Source organism: Hyperolius riggenbachi, chromosome 2 (genome assembly GCF_040937935.1).
Source record: "Hyperolius riggenbachi isolate aHypRig1 chromosome 2, aHypRig1.pri, whole genome shotgun sequence".
NCBI classification, from domain to species: Eukaryota; Metazoa; Chordata; class Amphibia; order Anura; family Hyperoliidae; genus Hyperolius; species Hyperolius riggenbachi.
Genome location: NC_090647.1, coordinates 464278637 through 464302790, shown reverse-complemented (window position 1 = coordinate 464302790; position 24154 = coordinate 464278637). Strand labels below are relative to the sequence as shown.

Sequence of the window (24154 nt, the reverse complement as noted above, 5' to 3'; positions counted from 1 at the left end):
CGTTAAAGCTGCAGTGGTCTGAATGGAAAAAAAGTGTCTGGTCCTTAAAGAGACACTGAAGCGAAAAAAAAAAAGATGATATTATGATTTGTATGTGTAGTACAGCTAAGAAAAAAAACATTAAGATCAGATACATAAGTCTAATTGTTTCCAGTGCAGGAAGAGTTGAGAAACTCCAGTTGTTATCTCTATGCAAAAAAGCTATTAAGCTGTCCGACTAACTTAGTCGTGGAGAGGGCTGTTATCTGACTTTTATTATCTCAACTGTAATTGAACTGTTTACTTTTCCTCTGCTAGAGGAGAGTTCATTACTTCACAGACTGCTCTGAAAGACCAATTTTGAATGCTGAGTGTTGTGTAATCTGCACATATGATAGAGTGATGCAATGTTAGAAAAAACACTATATACCTGAAAATAAAAATATGAGAATATTTTCTTTGCTGCTAATCTCCTAGTAATTATTCATAGTACACAACCAATTCATTATATCATATATTTTTTTTCGCTTCAGTGTCTCTTTAAGGGGTTTTATGACTGCAGTCCTTAAGTGGGTAATCTAGTGTTTGTATGGGACGTTTATTAGAACCTATTTCACAAACATAGTCCATGGACTCCTGCATGATTGTTCTAGTTCTAGATAACAATCATGGCAGTCAAAGTCAGGGCTTAAAGAGGAACTGTCGCGAAAATCTTAAAATGTAAAACACCTACAAATAAGAAGTTCCTTTCTTCCAGAGTAAAAAGAGCCATAAAATGCTTTTCTCCTATGTTGCTTTCACTTACAGAAGGTAGTAGAAATCTGACATTACCGACATGTTTTGGGTTAGTCCATCTCTTCATGGGGGATTCTCAGCATGGCCTTTATTCTTTGTAAAGACATGAAAAAGATTTATACAAAGATGCTGGCCAGCCTCCCTGCTCGCTGCGCACTTTTTTGGCAGTTGGACAAAGCGATTGTCATTCACTAAGTGCTTTTAAAAATCAAGAAAACCCTGAGAACCCCCCCATGAGAAGATGGGCCCAAAATCTGTCAGTTCTGTCATATTTCTACTATTAACTGTAAGTGACAGCAACATAGGAGAAAAGTAATTTATGGCTCTTTTTACTCTGGAAAAAATGTACTTCTTATTTGTATATCAGATAAGGAGGGGGAACACCGAGAGCCCAATATAGTGTAGTATGCACTGTAACTTATGGGTATTCAAATGCAAATGATCAAACAATATCAGCACAACCAAGAATCGCCAAATCAGATGAAAAATTATATATGCATATATAGCAGCCAAAGTCCAACACTTCAGTATAGCGTCTTGACCAATGATTGAATATGACTTCGGCGCTGAATCATATATATCCACCACCAGAGAACACCATAAAAACAGATGCGCTTACCAGATTGTTCCAGACCTTAATTACAGGGTCTGCAACAAAACGTTATGAGGTCAGCGGCAGGTGTCTTCACAGCTGGCCACCTCTTCACACAAGCAAATCGATTCAAATCCTTATATGCAGTGTTTCCACCGTATTACACATGGAAAGAAACAATACACTCATCTAAGCGTATCTATTTGGCGTTTTTAATAAAGATCCAATAAAAACAGCATATAAAAACTTTAAAAAGGTCACTCACATCTGGGCCCTTATCACAGGGACCCACGGTGTACAACAGCACGTAATAATCATAAGACGCCGTCCACTCACACGTCCGCCTCACCCGACCGGTTTCACTATCATAATTTCATCAGGGGCTATAAAGAACTTATGGGTATTGAAGGAGAAGTATAATGTTATACTCACAAATCTGGGTTACCGTATCAGGCAACCACTTTGAAGGCAGGTGGGGAGTATCAGACCTGTCCCCACTCAGGATTAAGAAGTCGCTCTCTGTAGATTGGAAAAAAGGGAACCAAGTCCCCTCCATCAGGAGGATGTACACTTATTGTACAGTTGTACAGAGGCACCAAAAGTATAAAAGTAGGATAAAATGTTTTAAAAGAGAACAATGTGCGATTAGTGGTGGACTTACCTTCCCAAAATAGACACAGAAAAATGTTGCTTTATTCAACAAAAGTACTCCGGATAGATGCAACGCGTTTCGTGGGCACATCCCAGTGAGCGTGAGAAAACTCACTTCAGCTTTGATACATACCTACTGTAAGTAGAGGGAAGACTCTTCATACCATAGAGCAGCGGTAGGGAACCTTGACTCTCCAGCTGTGATAAAACTACAAATCCCAGCATGCATTTGCCTTTATTAATCATTACTGTGGCTGTCAGACTCCTGCAATGCATTCTGGGACTTGTAGTTCCTTAACAGCTGGAGAGCCAATTTTCCCTACCCCTGCCATAGAGCCTTCCCCGTCCTCAGTCCATCCCATCTTTCCTGCTCTGCCCCGGTGGAAGACATCTGGCTTGATGTCTCAGCATGATGTCACATCTGTGTCGCTCTATCAGCCCCCCACATTACAACAGATAACGTCGCCGACCTATAGGCTGACTATGGGCTCGATTCACAAAGCGGTGCTAACCCAGTTAGAGACTTTAGGCGTGATAACCATTGCACCACGCTGGTGAAAAGCCAGTTTAGGCGTGATAAGTTTAGGTGTGATAAGTTTAGGTGTGATAAGTTTAGGCGTGAAAAGTTTAGATAAGTGTAGATAGCGCACAAAATCCTGCACGCAAAGCAGCGCCATTAAACTCTATGCGAAGTGCACCAGACTTTGCTAGTGCAAAACTTTTGATCAGCTGTGCACTGCGGTGCTAACGCAGTTGGTGCTTAAACTTATCATGCCTAAACTTATCACACCTAAACTTATCACACCTAAACTTATCATGCCTAAACTGAGTTTAGGCGTGATAAAGGGCTTTTCACCAGCGTGCTAACTGTTAGCACCGCTTTGTGAATCAGGCCCTATGGGCCTGATTCACAAAGCGGTGCTAACAGTTAGCACCGTGGTGAAAAGCCCTTTATCACGCCTAAACTCTGTTTAGGCATGATAAGTTTAGGCATGATAAGTTTAGGTGTGATAAGTTTTTAGGTGTGATAAGTTTAAGCACCAACTGGGCTAGCACCGCAGTGCACAGCTGATCAAAAGTTTTGCGCTAGCAACGTCTGGTGCACTTTGCAGAGTTTAATGGCGCTGCTTTGCGTGCGGGACTTTGCACGCAATCTAAACTTATCTAAACTTATCATGCCTAAACTTATCATGCCTAAACTTATCATGCCTAAACTGAGTTTAGGCATGATAAAAATGGTTATCACGCCTAAAGTCTTTAACTGGGTTATCACCGCTTTGTGAATCGAGCCCAATGTGTCGGTACAAACCTGGCACACTGATGTTGCCCAAGGAATTGGGTCCTGATCCCGGACGTGCAACATCCATCTAGTGTGTGTAAGGGCCTTATGTTTACTAAAGCGGTCCATTATTTATAGCTGTGTATTTTCTTAACATTTACAAATATTTGTATAAGGCTTTTCATTATCATTTCTGATGTTATGTCGTCCTGTCCAGGACAAAAAACTAAGTTCCGGGTGCCACCAGCTTTGCTGGACTGGACGACAGTAAACCAGAAGATGCCCTGGAACATTGTCATTCTGCTGGGAGGAGGTTTTGCTCTAGCTAAGGGCAGTGAGGTAAGGCACTAATAATAAACATGCCCCTAAAGCCTCGTACACACGCTTGACTAAAGTCAGCTGAGGCGGCCAATAACAACCGTCTCAGCTGATGTTACGGTGTGTGTACAGAGGTGCCCGATCCCTGGCATGCAAAGCACAAGCAATCTGGATCACCTTACCCCAGTGACAGCCGATTTATTGTTTTTTTATTTTAAGTTTTCACCTCTTTGATAATCCTCTTGGACCTTTGCACAAAACAGTACCATTTCTAAGTTTGGAGTGATAATTTGTGGAATGGTACTTAGAAAACACTTGAAAGAAATTGTAACTTTGTGAATGTGGATGTAATGTCTGAGGGCTTTAGGGGGTGAGGTTGCTTGCAGATTAGGTGGTAAAATCTTGCCTCAATGATTGAATGCACTTTTCTTCTTTTTAGGAATCGGGATTATCACTCTGGATTGGAGAAAAGCTCACTCCACTGCAAAATATACCACCAGCTGCAATTGCTCTAGTGTTGTGTCTGCTGGTTGCTATCTTCACTGAGTGTACCAGTAATGTAGCTACAACTACGCTCTTCCTACCCATCCTGGCATCTATGGTAAGAAGCCTCAAACAATAGCATTGTGATCAGGTTACATCACACAACAAACTGACTCATATTGGTGGAACTCTTACACCCTATGAAAATCAACTGTTTTGTTTACCTAATTATGGTACAGATAAGGTGATTCTAGATAAAAAGGATTACAAAACCCAGAAATCAAATTTTACATTTCAATATTTTTGTTAAGCTTTCAGTACTGTTGTCAGTAGTGGCCCCAGGAAATGCCCTGCCAAATAACACTGCAATGTGGAGATGTCAAATGTAGGGTAACAACCCATCTAGGCCTGAGAGCCAGAACTGGACTAGTGTGATACGTTTATCTAGAAGATATGTGATGCCAACGTTTCATGTTGAGGGCAGGACTGGTGCATCATTTGCAAAGTCGAAGACTAGTCCCAGGCTGAAGTCAGAGCAGTCATCGTCACCTTCCAAGGTCAGAGCAGTTGATTAACAAGCAGATTCCAGGTCACTAGCTGAAGTAAAAACAGGGGCAGTAGAGCAGGAATGGTCCGATGGTAAAGAATTTCTGTAATTGGGCAGAATGAACCCAAAAGGGATCGGGAACAACTGGACCACTAAGAAATGTACTATCCCAGCAAAGAACTGGGAACAAATACCTGGCAATTTGAATTTGCCTTAACAATTTCAAGAAATATTGCTTTAATTTGTTTTGGCTTCTGGGGAAGCAGTGGTGGGGTTGCAAAATGTGCATCAGGCAGCAAATTACACTATTATTATTAAAATTATTTTCTATTTAGTATTTACATAACGCTTACATCTTATATAACGCTGACATTTTGTCACTGTGCAGTATTCCTATATCGATGATTAACCACTTAAGTGGTTTCAGATGAATTATCTACATCCTGCAGGACTTCAGTTCCTGCCCAGGGACGTAGATAAATGTCTATTGAAGCTGACAGCCGCTGGTCGCTCCCACGCTCGCTCCCATGCACATTCTTGCCGCTGATCGTTAGAGGGGAAATGAATGTATGGGAGCGCTGTTCCCATTAATTAATCTAAGTCCTCATGTCAATGATTGCCGGCTTCAATGAGATGCCATGATCACTGTAACTACTGAAGTAACACGTCCATTACGCATTACCTCCTAACAGGACATAATGCTCGAAGACATCTTGTGGCCAAATAGTAAAATTACACCTACATTCATTTATTTTAATAAAAAGACTCACACTTATATTTAAAATTAACCTTATCTCCCACACTATCCCATAATTACCCAAATCAAAATTTTGCATAAAAAAAAATTATAGTTAAAAAAATACCTTAGGGACTGAACTTTTTTAATATGTATGTCAAGAGGGTATATTACTGTTATTTTTAAAAACATGGGCTTGTAAATAGTGATGAATGCAAAACTGAAACAAAATATTGGCACTATACATTGTTTTAGGGAAATATTTTAAGTGTTGCAAAAATCGGGACAAAGGGGCAAATACAATGTGTGGGTTTTAAATACAGTAGCATGTATTATTTTAAAACTATAATGGCCAAAAACTGAAAAATAATGATTTTTTTTCAATTGCTTTCTTATTTTTACCGTTTAAAGTGCATTGAGAATAAAATAATTCTTAGCAAAATGTACCACCCAAAGAAAGCCTAACTGGTGGCAAAAGAGAAGGATATAGATTGTTTTATTGTAATAAGTAGTGATAAAGTTATAGGCAAATGAATGGAAGAAGTGCTGAAAAGTGAAAATTGCTCTAGTAAAGAAGGTGAAAACCCCCTCAGTAGTGGAGTAAAGAGACACTGAGACGAAAAAAAAATTATGATATAATGATTTGTATATGCAGTACAGCTAAGAAATAAAACATAAGGAGCAGATACATAAGTCTAATATTGTTTTCAGTACAGGAAGAGTTAGGAAACTCCAGTTGTTATCTATGCAAAAGAGCCACTGAGCTCCACGACTTTCAAAGTCGCAGAGAGCTCTGTCTTCTGAAGCTTATTTTCTCAAGCGTCTGTCAATGTATTGTTTTTATTCTGCAGAGGACTGTTCAAAAGTTCACTAGCCTGCTCTGTAAAAATCATCTAGCATGCTGAGTAGTGTGTAAACTGCAAATATTAGAGAATGATGCAATGTTATAAAAAAAAAAAAAAACTATACAACAGAAAATAAAAATATGAGAATATTTTCTTTGCTACTAATGTTCTAGTAATTATGCATACTACACAACCAATTCACTATATCATAATTATTTTTCCGCTTCAGTGTCTCTTTAACTGCAAGGTCACATTTAAAGGAAATTGATGTAATATTTGTAGGATTTTCTTCTAGAATTAGAAATGGATGTTTTGTCTAGACAAGAAAGGGCCCATGTGCAAATTATCGTTTCTCCTCAGTTTTCTCCTAGGTCAGTGTTTCTCAAACCTGTCCTCGTGACTCCCCAATGGTGCATGTTTTGCAAACAACCTTGCCTATGCACAAGTGAGGTAATTAGTGTAATTAGCTACATGGAATCCACGTAGCTGAGACACTGATTACCCCACCTGTGCATAGGTAAGAATGCCTGCAAAACATGCACCACTGGGGAGTCACGAGGACAGGTTTGAGAAACACTGTCCTAGGTGATAATCTTCCATCTTCTCCTTAAAATGATTTTTCAGCTCTAAAATATCAACGTATAGAAAGCTAAGCAGAAAAAGAATTATCTGATCACCTGAACGATTTTTCACTAAAAATCGGATCGTTAGTGGCCACCTTTAGAGATCCAACAAACCTAGGCTAGATTTTTTAAAAAGTGCCTGCTAGCAGTAGTTATGCTAGGTTATACTTTGGCAGGGTGGCTGATAAAGACCATGGTCTGGGCAGTATCTTCTATTTGTACAGTGGCCCCCCAATGTCATTTAAAGGTCTTTAGTGAAATGCAACAGTGTGTTGCAAGTGCAGAGCAGAGCAAAGCATCATACTTTATCTTCATCCAGGGGCGTATCTGGGTAATATAACGCCTATGGCAAACACTGAAAATGCCCCCCCGTCAGACCACCTTGCCCCATAATAACAGCTTCTTTTCTTGCAATGATACCAGTCTCCCTGTATAAGTGCCCCCCAGTATAGGTTGCTAGAATATAGGTTGCCCCCAAGTGTAAGTAACCAGAGGTAGCACCCTGGTATAGGTAGCCAGAGGTAGTTCACCAGTATAGGTAGCCCTCAGTTTAGGTTGCCCTAACAGTATATGTAGTTATAGGTGTCTCCCTAAGTAGCCTCTCAGTATATACGTAGCTCCATCCCCTTCCCCCAGTATAAGAAATGAGAGATGTAGTCCAGTATAAGAGCAGGTTCAAACGCCCAAGAGGCATCCCTCAGTATGAATGTGGAGCACGAGGTAGGAAGGGCAGCCATGGCCCCCATGGCGCTATGGTGCCTGCACCCCCCTAGATACGTTTCTGACTTCATCTTCTGGTGCTCTACTCTCTTTACTGTAGCTGCTGTACAGTATCTTCCTGCTGCTCCTCATTCTGCATTTCATGTGTGGATGCGCGGCAAATTAACTACTTGACCACTGAGGGTTTTTTTCCTTTTAGGACCAGAGTAATTTTCGCCAATAACTTAATCACTATTAATCACAACAAAATGATCTATATCTTGTTTTTTTTTGCCATCAATTAGAATTGCTTTGGGAGGTACATTATGCTAAGAATTATTTTATTCTAAATGCATTTTAATGGGAATAATAAGAAAGAATTGGAAAAAATTATTATTTCTCAGTTTTCGGCCATTATAGTTTTAAAATAAAACATTCTACTGTGGATAAAACCCAAACAACATTTGTCCTGTTTTTTGCAGTGTTTAAAATATTTCTCCAATACAATGTACGGTGCCAATATTTTATTTTGAAATAAAGGTGCATTTCTTTTCAGTTGTGTGTCGTGAATTAAAAGAATAACAGTAATATACCCTCTTGACATACATATTGAAAAAAATTTTTTGTCCCTTTTTACATTTTTTTTAATTGTCTACTTTATTTTTATTTAATTTAAAAAATGTATTTGGGTACTATGGGGGAGTGTGGGAGGGAAGGAGTTAATTATAAATGTAACTGTGGGTCTTTTTATTAAAATAAATGTATGTATGTGTTACGATTCCCATGCACTGGCACCGTTTAACATCACGTGCAGTGCATAAGAATTGAAGGAAATGCAGGTTTGTCACTATTGTGGAAATACACGGAGACTTAGACCAGGAATACGAAAAATAACATAAAGGTTTACTGCAAGAGTAAACATAAATTAAGCAAGCAGCATCAAAACGTACATTGACTCCATGCACGGAAACAATGCAACTAAACCAAGCAATCAAATAAGAAAATATGCAAATGCAAAAGGAAATCATACACAGGACTAGTAGTAGTAGTAATCAGGGAAATAAATATATATATATATATATATATATATATATATATATATATATATATATGTATGTGTATATATATATATATATATATATATATATATATGTATGTGTATATATATATATATATATGTATGTATATATATATATATATATATATATATATATATATATATATATATATATATATATATATATATATATATATATATATATATATATATATATATACAGTGGTGTGAAAAACTATTTGCCCCCTTCCTGATTTCTTATTCTTTTGCATATTTGTCACTCTGAAATGTTTCTGCTCATCAAAGACCGTTAACTATTAGTCAAAGATAACCTAATTGAACACAAAATGCAGTTTTAAATGATGGTTTTTATTATTTAGTGAGAAAAAAAAACTCCAAATCTACATGGCCCTGTGTGAAAAAGTGATTGCCCCCCCTTGTTAAAAAATAACTTAAAGGTGGTTTATTACACCTGAGTTCAATTTCTGTAGTCACCCCCAGGCCTGATTACTGCCACACCTGTTTCAATCAAGAAATCACTTAAATAGGAGCTATCTGACACAGAAGTAGACCAAAAGCACCTCAAAAGCTAGACATCATGCCAAGATCCAAAGAAATTCAGGAACAAATGAGAACAAAAGTACTGTAATTGAAATCTATCAGTCTGGTAAAGGTTATAAAGCCATTTCTAAAGCATTGGGACTCCAGCAAACCACAGTGAGAGCCATTATCCACAAATGGCAAACACATGGAACAGTGATGAACCTTCCCAGGAGTGGCCGGCCGACCAAAATTACCCCAAGAGCGCAGAGAAAACTCATCCGAGAGGCCACAAAAGACCCCAGGAAAACATCTAAAGAACTGCAGGCCTCACTTGCCTCAATTAAGGTCAGTGTTCACGACTCCACCATAAGAAAGAGACTGGGCAAAAACAGCCTGCATGGAAGATATCCAAGGCGCAAACCACTTTTAAGCAAAAAGAACATTAAGGCTCGTCTCAATTTTGCTAAAAAAACATCTCAATGATTGCCAAGACTTTTGGGAAAATACCTTGTGGACCGACGAGACAAAAGTTGAACTTTTTGGAAGGTGCGTGTCCCTTTACATCTGGCGTAGAAGTAACACAGCATTTCAGCAGAAGAACATCATACCAACAGTAAAATATGGTGGTGGTAGTGTGATGGTCTGGGGTTGTTTTGCTGCTTCAGGACCTGGAAGGCATGCTGTGATAGATGGAACCATGAATTCTACTGTCTGCCAAAAAATCCTGAAGGAGAATGTCCGGCCATCTGTTCGTCAACTCAAGCTGAAGCGATCTTGGGTGCTGCAGCAGGACAATGACCCCAAACACACCAGCAAATTCACCTCTGAATGGCTGAAGAAAAACAAAATGAAGACTTTGGAGAGGCCTAGTCAAAGTCCTGACCTGAATCCTATTGAGATGTTTTGGCATGACCTTAAAAAGGCGGTTCATGCTAGAAAACCCTCAAATAAAGCTGAATTACAACAATTCTGCAAAGATGAGTGGGCCAAAATTCCTCCAGAGCGCTGTAAAAGACTCGTTGCAAGTTATCGCAAATGCTTGATTGCAGTTATTGCTGCTAAGGGTGGCCCAACCAGTTATTAGGTTCAGGGGGCAATTTCTTTTTCACACAGGGCCATGTAGGTTTTGAGGTTTTTTTCTCACTAAATAATAAAAAACATCATTTAAAACTGCATTTTGTGTTCAATGATGTTATCTTTGACTAATAGTTAACGGTTTTTGATGAGCAGAAACATTTAAGTGTGACAAACATGCAAAAGAATAAGAAATCAGGAAGGGGGCAAATAGTTTTTCACACCACTGTATATTCACTAAGTGCTCCTTGCATATAGTGAATATGCAAGGCAACCTTAAGTATATATCACTAGTGTGCACACTTAACCCTGGAACCTGGGTTATATACATTATATATACATTTGACAGGCAACGGCCGGGTAGTAATACAAGCAAAGTCAAACCAGAGAATTATACAGTGATATAATCGCTAGGCAAAAGAATAGTCAGGGAATAGCAAAAGGTAATACATGGCAGGTAACAAGGATGCAGGGAACAGGAGCAAGGCAGAGAGCTATATCACAGGAATCAGGACCAGGAAACAGGCTTGATGAACTAGCAAAGAACTGGTCAGGTGGAGCTGATTATATAGTGTGCTGGGAGGTCAGATGACAATGTCCAGGTGATCTCAAACCAGCCCTCATTAGCAGTCTGGAAAAGAAATGTTCCTGAAGGAGAGACATCTGCTGTTGGGCAGAGAGCAGTTCAGGCTGCATAATCCCTGAAGAGACCGAAGGACATCTGCTGTTGAGACATAGGAAGTTCATCCAAAAAGTTCATGATGTAGCGTACTATAAGTACGCAAACAGGAAGTAATGTGTGGACGTGTTACTTCCTTAGTTACAAATGACTGTGGCATCTCATTGATGCCAGCGATCATTGGCACAGGGATTTAGATCAATGAATAGAAACTGTGTTCCCATTCACTGATCTCCCCTCTAAGGGGCAGCAACAAGTACCCACGCAGCAGCGCATGCAGCCGCCCACAGCAGAAGACAAATATTTACATCACTGGGTCTTCAAGTGAAAATTCCCAGGATGTAATTATACTGCACCTGCAGCGGTAAGTTGTTAAACTGCAGTGTTGCTTGCAAATTTTCACCAGTCATTTTTGCATTGAAAATGCTACCGTGTTTCCCCGAAAATAAGACACTGTCTTATATTAATTTTTGCTCCAAAATATGTGCTAGGGCTTATTTTCATAGGATGTCTTATTTTGGGTGGGAAACACTGGTAGATTTCCTATACAAAATGTATATACTAGATGCCATGCTGAAACACAAACAGCATGCACAGAGCCTGTGGTTTGCAGATATTGGCTCTCACTTACAAGAAATTAATTCTGCTGAGCATATGGGTAAGAGTCGATTTCTTGCAGGCAGAGAACTCTATCAGGCTCCCCAGAGCTATGATAGGATAAGCTGCGTGTCCTGGGAAAACAGGAAGAGGTGAAGTGCTGCTGATTCTTATCAGGACTGATCAGGAGGGCTTGCTCCAACAAAAACACAATTTACCTGACACATATACAGGACTGTAGAACTCACATTATACTGCTGCTCTCCTGTATCCAGGCTTTGTATTGAGCGTGACTTGCTTTTGTTATGTTGGCTGCTGCCAGGTAGGGCTTACGGTACATTTGGGGGATGTCTTATATTTCAAGCATGCTTGGAATTCCTGCTAGGGCTTATTCTCAAGGGATGTCTTACTTTAAAGGGATACTGTAGGGGGGTCGGGGGAAAATGAGTTGAAGTTACCCGGGGCTTCTAATGGCCCCCACAGACATCCTGTGCCCGCGCAGCCACTCACCGATGCTCTGGCCCCGCCTCCAGTTCACTTCTGGAATTTCTGACTTTAAAGTCAGAAAACCACTGCGCCTGCATTGCCGTGTCCTAGCTCCCGCTGATGGCACCAGGAGCATACTGCGCAGACCAAATACCATACTGGGCTTGTGCAATATTCTCCTGGTGACATCAGCGGGAGCGAGGATGCAGCTGCGCAGGCGCAGTGGTTTTCAGACTTTAAAGTCTGAAATTCCAGAAGTGAACCGGAGGCGGGGCCGGAGCATCGGTGAGTGGCTCCGTGGGTACAGGATATCTACGGGGGGCCATTAGAAGCCCTGGGTAAGTTCAACTCATTTTCCCCCGACCCCCCTACAGTATCCCTTTAAGGGAAACACAGTATTTCTGAATTTGAGAAAATTTTCGAAAAAATAGCATGCTTTTTTTTCATATTTTTTCTTTTTCACAGAAATGTGAAAAATCAATATATATTCTCTCAACAAAAATTTGCGAAAAACAACAAAAATTATTTTCAATGGCATTTTCTCTCAAAAATCGAATGTAACATTATTTTCGCGAAAATTAATGAGAAAAGAATATTGACATTTTTGCTCATCACTGTTTAACTGGAATTGGGGGAGGGGGTTGTGGGGGCAGCTAGCAGAGCTTTGTGGGGCTAGTTATACCCCTGCGTTCCGTTGTGTGCCTTCTGGTTGACAAGCAATGTAGCTTACAGGACCTCTATCACGAAAATCTTATAATTTAAAATACATGTAAACATATACAAATAAGAAGAACTTTTCTTCCAGAGTAAAATGAGCAAAAAAGTACTTTTCTCTTATGCTGCTGTCACTTACAGTAAGTAGTAGAAATCTGACATTACCGACAGATTTTGGACTAGCCTATCTTCTCATGGGGGTTCTCAGGGGTTTCTTTATTTTTAAAAGCACTTAGTGAATGACAGTTGCTCAGTCCAACTGTAAAAAAAAGTGTGCAGCAAGCAGGGAGGCTGGCCAGCATCTTTGTATAAATCTTTTTCAGGGAATGTCTTTATAAAGAATAAAGGCCATGCTGAGAATCCCCCATGAAGAGAAATAGACTAACCCAAAACCTGTCGGTAATGTCAGATTTCTACTACCTACTGTAAGTGACAGCAACATGGGAGAGGAGTAATTTAGGGCTCATTTTACTCTGAAAGAAATGTACTTCTTATTTGTATGTGTTTTAAATTTTAAGATTTTCACAACAGTTCCTCTTTAAATACTCGTTTCAGTCATTTTACAATGGCCAAGGGTTTCTGAAAGGTTAGCTAATAGCGATTATGAGACTGTGGTAATGGAAACGCACTTAAAATAAAAACGTGTATTTTTATAAATTCAAGATGCAAGGTTTATTAAAGAACAAGCGACACCCATGCTAACCTAGAAATAAAAAACACATACTGTATATAAGTAGATAAATACTACTTCTACTTACATAACCGATGTATTGTGCTATCCACTTAACGATTCCTGTGAATTTTATAAAGGAAAAGCAGAGAATCCTACTCTAGGCAGTGGCCATTTTGTCAAGCTTAATGCTGACATCATATCCTCCCTGACTCTCGTTTCCACCCCCTCCCCTCCCTTCTCTTGCTCATTGTGTATTTATTAGCTGCTCTCCTCCCAGAGTCTTTATATATTTACACATCCAATCACTGAGTCACCTCAGCCTTGCTTGTAAACACAAGTGATCAGCTAGGCAGGGAAATAAATGGAAGAGGAGGAATATATTATAGGTAAAAAGAACTCCCAGCAGTCAAAAGAACTCCCAGCACTCAACTTTTTGGCACTGTTTGGTACTAGGGCCAGTGCTCCTAAAGTATGTGATAACTCCAAACCATAACAGCAGAAACAGTTTTGAATGCAGGATTAGCATCTTTATCACTTAATACACTCAGACCAGTTGCTGTTGAAATTTGATTTTTATGGTGACAATACCGCTTTAAAGATAAATTGTAGTAGGTGCATAAATGCAAATGCAACCACACAAACTGTAATTCACTAACCCTTAAACAATTCTTACTACTATGTTTTGCTGTGTTATGATGCTGACAATAAGTGCAAACCTTGGCCACTTAATAATAGGCAATTAAAAAAAAAGTCCAGGCCAAGTTTTCAGGCCTACTTAAAGTGGACCTGTAATGTTGCACAGGACAGAAAAAAATATATAGATAAATGCATCCTGTATGTATTTAGAGAGTTTAGCCTGTTTAATTCCCCCTCTTTGACTAAGCTCAAATTGTAATTTGATGTCTCCCCTGTGTCACATGACTGCCACGGCAGATATAGCAGATAAGCTCATTTGAAAGCACAGGCTGTTAACAATATGTCTGCTTATGAATCTAGAAGTAGAAAAAAGTGTAGATTTAGTTTAAGATTCATATCAGCTGTAAAAAAAATTGGTTTAGAGTTTATTATGCGGTTGTGCATCTTTTAGAGCGGAGGAGACACATGGTACTTTCTTCATTTTTTATTTCATGAACCAAATTATTTTTCAATAAAAGTTTATATGCATCAAAACTATATAGTACATGCAAATAAGTACAATGAGAAAAATGTCCTTGTAATTGGACATTATCACTATGATCAGGCTAAATAACAAAAAAAATAAAAAAAAAATACTATTCTAACTAGACTACATGTAAAGCCTGTTACACACACTCAATTATTTTAGGCTAATCAATGACCAATTTTACCCCCTCCATGTAGTATGAGGGTTTAGCTACACAATCTGTTGATAGTATATATGTTCACCCTCATACTACATGAAGGTGGTAAAATTGGTCAGTGATTGGTCAATCATAAACTAAATCTTGTCCCAGGCTTAAGTCTAAACTAAGGCCTGACACTGACTTCCCATGACCCTAACTTTTATTGGCCACTTTAGTAACTGAAAATTTGTTATGAACACGACCTAGAGGGGTATAGAATCCCAAACATGTACTTGGGGAGCAGTTCATGGGCAGTCTTATCTCCAGTGTAAACTTTCTGTTGCTCATGATTACCTTTGCATTATGTTGCATTTTTTTTGTAATGCTACATGGCCTATTGTGCTGTTTGACATGTGTTTATAACTATGTTAACAACAGTGAGAATTTAGGTGAACTCACAGCAGAACACAGAAATAGGAGGTCAAATGCATTTTAAATCTTATTTCAGACTCCACACTACATTTCACTTGCTTCTTATGCTGCATGCACAAAAGTGTAGACTGGGTTTTCTGGTTACACCACAGTATCCATGTGATTAAAAAACCCCGTATGCTAGACCACTTTCTTTTTCACAATTAACCAATAATCTGCATGTTAGTATGTGGGCACCACTCACAAAATGGCTGCATCAGTTGTGCATAGATCTGCATCTTTTCTGATACCTCATAATTTTTCGGTCCTCTTTTTTTCAGGCAAAAGCAATAGAGTTGAATCCACTTTACATTATGCTTCCGTGCACTCTGGCTTCCTCATTCGCCTTTATGCTGCCGGTGGCCACGCCTCCAAATGCTATAGCCTTTTCATATGGACAGCTCAGGGTTGTGGATATGGTATGTATGATCAGCATGTCCTTCTTACGTTCTTCTCTGCTGTAGTGCTAAGAGTTGTGTATGTAATGGGCACTGTTGCACTGCTTCAGCCAGCATTCAGCTACAGCCCTTGTCTTTTAGTCAATCATCTAGTTTAGATAACATAATTGAAATTTTTTTTATGTATTAGATAGGATGGGGAGGGTGTACAACACCTACTTGGTTTTTATTGCTTCCGTGCCCTTCTTGATAAGATTTTAGCCTGGCATACATGAGTGTTTGATCGAGCAGTCATCAGTTCATTCAATAAATTACTTATTTTTGGATTTCATTGATCAAAAGTGATTGATATTCAGTGTACAATTGAAAGAAACTTGATTGGCTTTGTCTGTATCGACCATACATCAATTGCCATGTGTGCTCCATTAATTTATTATCAACTGTTCATATTTTAATTAAACAAGTTGATTGCATTTTAAGTAAATCAAACTTAAATTATTCTGTAAAATTAGAACAAGTCCATGTAGAGAAGAACAGAAGTCACCTCCTGGCTTGTAATATCTCTTAAGGTGCCCATACACTAATGCGATTTCCCGCTGATAGACAGCAGATTCGATCACTGTGATCTAATCGTCTGTGAAATCTATAACGCAAATGCGGACCTATCGACTGATTTCCATCCAAAATCGATCGATTACGTCAATCTGGCCAGGCAGAAAATTCTGCTCGATTGCCTTTGGGTCGGGAACGCATTGTTAGATACGGCAACGACCGACGCAGCAATATATCACCTGTCCATCCGGCATGAGTCCCCGGGTCCCTGCAGTCTATCACTTCTTCCGGCGTCTTCTCTTCACTTCCTGTCCCGTCCTGTGACAAACCGCAGTTCAAACAGTAGAGGGCGCTCTATTTTTTGAATGTTCTGCTTGTGACCGGACAGGAAGTGAAAGCATCTTTGAATTTGGCTCCAAAGCTCCCCATTGGTCTATTAACAGACCAATGGGGAGCCCTCTTTTAATAGACCAATGAAGAGCCTTGGAGCCAAATTTAAAGATGCTTTGGCTCTAGCTACCGTTAGTATAGCTAGAGTTCTGTCCTCTGTGGCTCCGGCTCTTCTCCCAGCCCACTGCACCTATCGCCCCCACCCACACTGGCACCTTGGAGCACCCATAGCACCCTATTATCAGGGTGCTCCAGGGTGCTGGCGTGGTTGGGCGCGATAGGTGCGGTGGGTGTGTAGGAGAGTGACAAGCCATGCAGGAGGGACAAGTGGAGCTCATGGGGAGTGGCGGTGTGTGTGACGGTGGGTGCGCAAAGATCTTCAATCGAGATAGCAACATTAGAGGAAATTGACATGGGACATTTCCGAGGATATTGACGTGGAAACATTTTTAAAAGGTACAGGTAAGCATTTCTGTTTAATTAGTAGTATTAAAGGACATTTTCGTGGTTGTGTTTTTAATTAATTTAACCCTCTGTAGAAATGGGTAAGTGGTACTATGAACCCCTATACTCGTTTCTTCTGGGGAGGGGTGGGCATCTGAGGATCTCCTTCTTAAAGGGGACTCCCAGATGCCACCATGAATCCCCTAAGGGCGTTGTCACCCCATCTTCTCTTGGGGAACCAGAGGTGAGAAAGAGCCCCTTGTGCAAGGATTGGGGAGAGGGGGAGGCTTTGCCATACTGTACCATGGACTATGTGGGCTGGCATAGCTCAGGGTGTGAAGCCCTACGCTCCACATTCTGGCTAGCCCAGCCTTCATAGGGGACAAGAGGTTAAAGATGCTTGTTTGGGGGACCACTCATTTTTTTTTTTATTTCCCACACTCTGAACAACAACAAATGTTTTTAAAAATAGGTAAAATTGCCTAATTGCGGCTGTATAGTGATCCCTGGCCAAAGTGTTGCCACTTCCATGCAGTTTCCAGGGGGTCCGTATGCACTGCGAATGGACCCCCTCGGAAAACCCAACATGAAATTCACTGCTCTTTCTTTTGATATATGTAAATTTACACTAACATTAGGTTGTTACATTATCTGCCATTTATCCCATTTAGATGTATACTTTTACTTATCGTAACTTTAAAATCGATTCTCTCCAAAACTATAATGTCTTTATTAGGGATGCTCATTCGGATTTATTTCCGATCGGAAATTGCATTTCCACATCGGAATGCGAAAATCGGTAATACAAGTGCGGTAGGCGGATTTTCTCATAAACTATAAGGTCTTTTTCAAAACTTTTTTTCATCTTGTTCACAAGATTCTGTTTAATAAAACCTGAAAATTTGGTGTCTCTAGGATTTATGGGGGCTTTGCTATTAACCGCTAAAGTCGGCAGATTTTTACTGTAATGTAAAATGTAGAAAATCCGCATTATCCAATATGCGGTAATTTTAAGCCAATCAGAAGACTCAGAATGAATAAACCAATCAGAGAATGGGGATTTAGGTGGAAATTTCTGCATTCTCTGATTGACTTATTCATTCTGCGTCTTCTGATTGGCTTAAAATTACCGCATATCGGATAATGCGGATTTTCTGCATTTCAAATTACAGTAAAAACCTGCCGAATAGCCCCCATGAGTCCTAGAGACACCAAATTTTCAGGGTTTATTAAATAAAAAAAGTTTTCAAAAAGACCTTATAGTTTTTGAGAAAATCGATGTTAAAATCGGCAGACATTTCTGCGATTTCCGGCGGAAATCCGCATTGGAATGTGGAAATTGGTACCGGAAAGTGGAATCGGTAGCAGTAGCGGTAATCGGCAATGGCGGAATGCGGATTTTCCGCGGAATCGGAAATTGGCATTTCCGACCATCCCTAGTCTTTATGAAAGATTTTTTTCTCTTGTACCCTCTTTTCTACTTAACATACCCTGCAAATGTATTTCTAGCTTGTAAGGGGGCTTTGCTATTAACCACGAAAGTCGGCAAATATTAAGCGAAAAAATAGCTAAAATATTTGTGTGAATTTTCGCTTGTCAAAGTGAAAGTTGTACTTATTTTCACTTATATTCAGCAGTACATAAGTATAAAATTAATAAAGAAGGAACTTGACCGAGACTGTTTGGGGCCATCTCAGCCAAGAATCTAACGTGTCTACAGGTGTCCTTTGAGGTCGTATGGGCTGCCACTCATCCTCACTGACTTCAGTAGGGCATTTTGTTGTGACTAAACTTTCTTTTATACTTCCTGCTGTGCTTGGCTATGGTGGATTTGTCATTTAAATTAGAATTGTGAGCACTCTGCAAGGCCATTATGAGCACAATGAAACAAGCTGGAGAATGAATGTAGTTTATAAAGCTGATGATTCCATAATTCCACTGTTGCCCCTTTTTATATATATAATGCTAGAAAGTAAGAATATTTTGCTATCACAAAAATGAGTTTTTTCTTTGTTTTAGGCAAAAGCTGGCTTTTTGCTTAATATATTTGGAGTTCTTGTTGTTACGCTGGCTATTAACACCTGGGGATATTCCATATTCAATCTGGGCACTTTCCCTTCATGGGCCAATCAAACCAAAAACAACTAGCAAGCCAGAGCCTTGCACAGATGAATATTCAGTAATACACGGTGGAGGCCTAGAAATGGCCGTGGTGGATGTTACAGAAATGAAGGTACATTACGGCAACACACTATGTGATGGACTGAAGAAAAGTGTATACATATCCCATGCCAAAGATGTCATGCCAAGATTCGCCGCGCTGGGTAAGGAAACCCTCAGTTTTATTAAAAAAAAAAAAACAAAGGAACTCACCATCGCCACCACCTGAAGCCAGGCAGCTATGAGTTCTACAATTCAGATGACTCCGACTGCACTTATTTAGTTCTTTCAGCACTTGTGCATTACATCTGAAATACAATTTAATTATTTACATACAAGAAAGCAGTTCAAGTAAGTTGGGAAGCACAGCACTGGGCTTCTTAATAAATCTTTGTAGACATTTGTAAAGATGTTATTCTGAAACGTCTGTAAATGATATTGCCTAACTTAACAATAAATATATTAATGTTAACATTTGAGTATATTGACTTTATATTAACATTCAAGACCTAACTTGAATATATTGGTTTGGTCTGTATAAGTTTAAGCACAGGTTCAGTCTTACATTTTACATAACCATAACAATCAAGTATTGGCAGTGGGAAATTAATTAAATAGTGGAACATATATCCCCTGATACTTTAATTGAATAAATACCTCCAAAACGGCAGAAATGTTGAAAAGCAATATCAAACTTTATTGTTTACTAAGTGAAAATGCATAAAAAGATTAAAAGATACATGGGATGGCCACCCCGTCACGACTCATACATTCAGAACTCCAAACACACTGACACTCATACGCCGCCTTATAGCTTGAAAAGATTAGTCTGATGACAGCAGGCTTAGATCCAAATGATGGCTAGTAGATAGTAGAGCTTATTATATAGTTCACATCATGAGCTTAACCCTCCAAGCTGATGAGGAACCACTTGCATGTGATTCTTGAAACTCTTCCAAGCTGTTAGTCTGTTTTGCACACTTGTTATAATAGCACAGCAATATGCAAAGGACAGTTCCAGTAAGACAGCGTGATTAGTGAGCAAGCAAAAGCTTCTGGTTCTGCGTCAAGCAGCAACAACAGACAAAGCAACAATGCACAGATAGCTCACAGGTTAGTCCAAGTCACATCCAGCCTGAGATGTCACTAACAGTGTAGCCAACAGTGATGTGTGTCTTATCTCACCAGCCCCAGATGATAACGGATGGGATCTTTGTGCCATGATGGTAGGGATATGTCACTCCGGTGATGTACCCAGCATCAGAGTCCAGCGGGCAGGAAGATGGAACCACAGGTCCAAGCAACAGCGGTCGGTCAGCAGAATGACTCGCGTGCACGGCAACAATGAAGATGCCCTTTTACAGACCTGTGTAGGCTCCGGATGGAGGTCGGGACGGCGTGGCGTCCCATGCAGGAAACGTACAGCTCCCTTGACGTTTCACCGGCTTCTGGCTTTCTCAAGGGGGCGTGGTTACTATCACGCTAGTTCCCATTCACCTTTCAACAAACAGGCAGCCAATCACCACCTTCTGACATTTCACTACCCATTCACATACACAGCAGCACAATAGTGTGTAGGCACGGGAGCATGAAAGCACCGGGTAAATGTCTAAATGGACCAAACTGGAGATATGTGGGGACAGCGTGCCGGGCAAACCCAGAAGGACAAGAAAACGACAAACTGAACACAAAAGGTGAGGCCGCAATTGCACCCACACCATGGCGACCACGACGCCATCCCTCCACCAAGGGCTATGTGGGGTAAGAAAGAAGGTAATCATATGTATGGTTCTCGGTCCCATACGAACCCAACCTGGGTAACGTTTGGAAATGGGAAACAACCATACAGGGCATAGTGTGAAGGTGCAGTGGTCGCCCCTAGCCCAGGATTTAAATGAAAACACACAAACATATGGGCAGAGGGATACACAGACACTTACATCAGACTATGTGGGTAAAAAATGAGCATAGCTCACCTGTTCATTCAGTCCCGGTTCTATACATGCTTTCAAATTATAGATCCAGCGAGACTCACAGCGCAAAAGAAGCCTATCTAAATTGCCCCCTCTAATGTTGGGGTGTATACGGTCAAGGGCCATGAATTTAATGCCTCTTGTATTGCCACCATGTTCCAAAGCGCAGTGTCTAGCCACAGGAGAACCTGAATCACTGTCCTCTATTTTTTTATATGTTCTGACATACGTTCCCTTAAGGGACGTTTGGTTTTGCCAACATAAAAGGCACCACACTGGCACAGCAAGATATAGACCACCAATTTGGTCTTGCAATTAACAAAATGAGAAAGTGTGATTCTCCTACCCCCCTCCCCCCCCCCCCCCGACAGGACCACTACCCTACTAACCTGGATGCATTGGCAATAATCACAACCACCACAAGTATAAATGCCCGTGGTGAGGCAATGTCTTCTGGGGAAGATGCCAGTAAAGTGACTGTGTACGAATGCATTGCGTAGGGATCAAGCCCTAGGAAACATTAAATTTGGTTGTGCCAGCGTTAAAGGACCCACCACTGGGTCATTTTGCAAGATGCTTCCTAAGGATACCCTTGAGTGCAGGATGCTGCGCACAGTATCGGATGAAGAAATGTAAAGGCGCACCTGCGCCATCATTCTTCTTTCTGCGTTGCTGGAGAAGATCTACCCTCTTGCTATTATGAGCGCGATTGAACGCTCTCCGCAGATGTCTATCGTCATAGCCTCTAGCTCTAAATCTCTGTTGCAGATCCTTTGCCTCCTCAAGGAAAGACTCGTCCTCTGAACAATTGCGGCGAGTCCGCAAATATTGACCAACAGGTATACCTCTGATAGTATGTGTAGGATGGAAACTATCCGCACAGAGTAACGCATTGCTGGCCGTAGCCTTACAGTAGAGGGTCGTGCCTATATGGCCGTCCTCCCTAATTGAAATACGAATATCCAAAAATGCAATGGATTTAGGTTGTATCTCAAGGGTAAATTGTAAATTTCTATCATTCCGATTAGGACGCGATATGAAGTTGGTAATCTGTGCAGACATCCCAGTCAATAGTATTAGAATGTCATCTATATATCTGTGCCAAGATAAAACATGGCACAGATATTCAAACAACCCCTCATCTGAGAACACGTGTCTCTCCCAATCCCCCAGGTACAGGTTCGCGTATGACGGGGCACACATTGTCCCCATTGCCGCGCCCTGCACCTGGAGGTATCTATTTCCATCAAAAGTAAAAATGTCATTGGATAACAGAAATTCAAGTAACTCCAAAATAAAACCATTGTGCGCAGCATCCTGCACCCCCAACTCGCTCAGAAAATTTCCCATGGCCCGAACCCCAGGGCCATGGGGGATGCACGAATAGAGGGACTCTACATCGAGGGATACCAACAGGGTATGCGGAGGGACCACTATCCCATCCAAAATCCGTAACAACTGTGTGGTATCCTTGACAAACGAGGGCAAACCCTGTACGTGCGTTTGTAAATGTTTATCAATGTACACACTGATTTTCTCTGTTAGGGAGCCCCTACCCGAGACTATCGGGCGTCCAGGTTTTTTTTTCAGTCATTTGTGCACTTTAGGACGTGCATAAAATGTTGGAAGTACAGGATTCATGACTTTAAGAAAAGCTGCAACCTCATCGTCAATTATACCCCTCATTCTGGCATGATCAATCAAAGAGAAGAGCAGTGCTTGGCATCGACTGCCTTATCAACATTCGATGGTTCTTTCTCTACCATTGTTAAAGCTTACATCTATTTTTTTAAAATTACATTTTCTGCTGGCTGTTCAGTACCTGTAACAAGAATCTGTTATGGAGGGCAAGTCTGCCATTGTGAGTGACCACGGGTAATGGGCAGGGAATCAGAGTTTGATTCCAGTCCGGAGTGGGAACCTGAGAATTGGCTACCACCACCACACATTCAAGTGAGGACCCATTTGCTGTATAAGTAATGTACCTGCCCTGACCGTGCTTTGCAGACCAGGCATCTGTGGTCAGATGGACCCTTGACCCGGCGCAAGACGAACCAAATCGAAAGCATTTGCCAAGAATGTGTTATGGAGAGCAAGTCTGCCATTCATCCAACTGTGTGAAACTTTCGATGATACTTTCTCAGTAGCATGGTGACCACGGGTAATGGCCGGGGAATCCTGGTTTGATTCCGGTCCGGATTGGGAGCCTAAGAAACGGCTACCACCACCACACATCCAAGAAAGGCAGCAGGCATGGCATGCACATCCCAAGGTAGTGACCAAAAATAACAATACAGGAGGACTTTCGAGGCCCTGCTGTATATGAGATGAATCAACTTTAAATCCTGAATCTGTTATGGAGGGCAAGTCTGCCATCCATTCAAGCGAAAGGTATGCACTGACTGCCAGGTATAATACAATGTGCAGTCAAAGATGCAGTGAAAGGTATACAGTGACTGCAAACAGCTGTTTGTGTAGTGACGGCGTGCTGGACTGGTGCGCACCATGACGAGAGTATAGGTGATGGCGGCTTTCCAGCCCATATGGTCGCCGGTCTGAGGTAGCTGAATGACAGAACAGTGACTGTCCAGCTGATCAAATTTGGTCCGTCCACAATGAAGCAACGACCTTATTATCGTGGGTGTGCAGCCGCAGTGCAGCCAGAAAAATTAGGCAGGCATGTATGGGCACCAGAAAAATTATTATAGCAGCCGCTGCTAGCATAAAAATTCAGGAATCCGCCTGGAGTCCTGGTGGACCCTGTTGGTGGTGGCGGAGAAGGCAGTCAAGCGGCCTGCGGGCAGAGATGCTGTGTGGGGACTGACTTTGTCTTCGGGCAGGCCTGAGCATGCTCTGCAGACCAGGCATCCGTGGTCAGATGGACCCTTGACCCAACGCTGTGTGCCAGGGATGTCACCATTTGACTTTCAACATCACGGTACAGCTTAGGTATCGCCTTTTTTGAGAAAAAATTGCGGCCTGGTATCTTCCACTGCGGTGTGTGGCTTTGCTTTTGTGTGCTGCTTTTCCTCAGGTGGTCATCCCATTGCAGTTTGTGCTTTGTAATCATGTGCCTTCGTAAGGTAGTTGTCCCT

General features: G+C 40.9%; 1 protein-coding gene across 4 annotated transcripts in view; it reads left to right on the top strand.

Moving 5' to 3' along the window:
* The window catches only part of SLC13A2 (solute carrier family 13 member 2), a 128502-nt gene extending 108944 nt beyond the window's left edge, over positions 1-19558 (top strand). For all 4 annotated transcript variants that reach the window (XM_068270165.1, XM_068270167.1, XM_068270168.1 and 1 more), the window contains exons 9-12: positions 3514-3635; positions 4054-4215; positions 15424-15561; positions 18946-19558. In XM_068270165.1, coding sequence (XP_068126266.1) covers positions 3514-3635; positions 4054-4215; positions 15424-15561; positions 18946-19074 — 551 coding nt within the window. In that variant the 3' untranslated portion in view covers positions 19075-19558. The remainder of the gene's footprint in view (positions 1-3513; positions 3636-4053; positions 4216-15423; positions 15562-18945) is intronic.
* The last annotated feature ends 4596 nt before the right edge of the window (positions 19559-24154 follow it).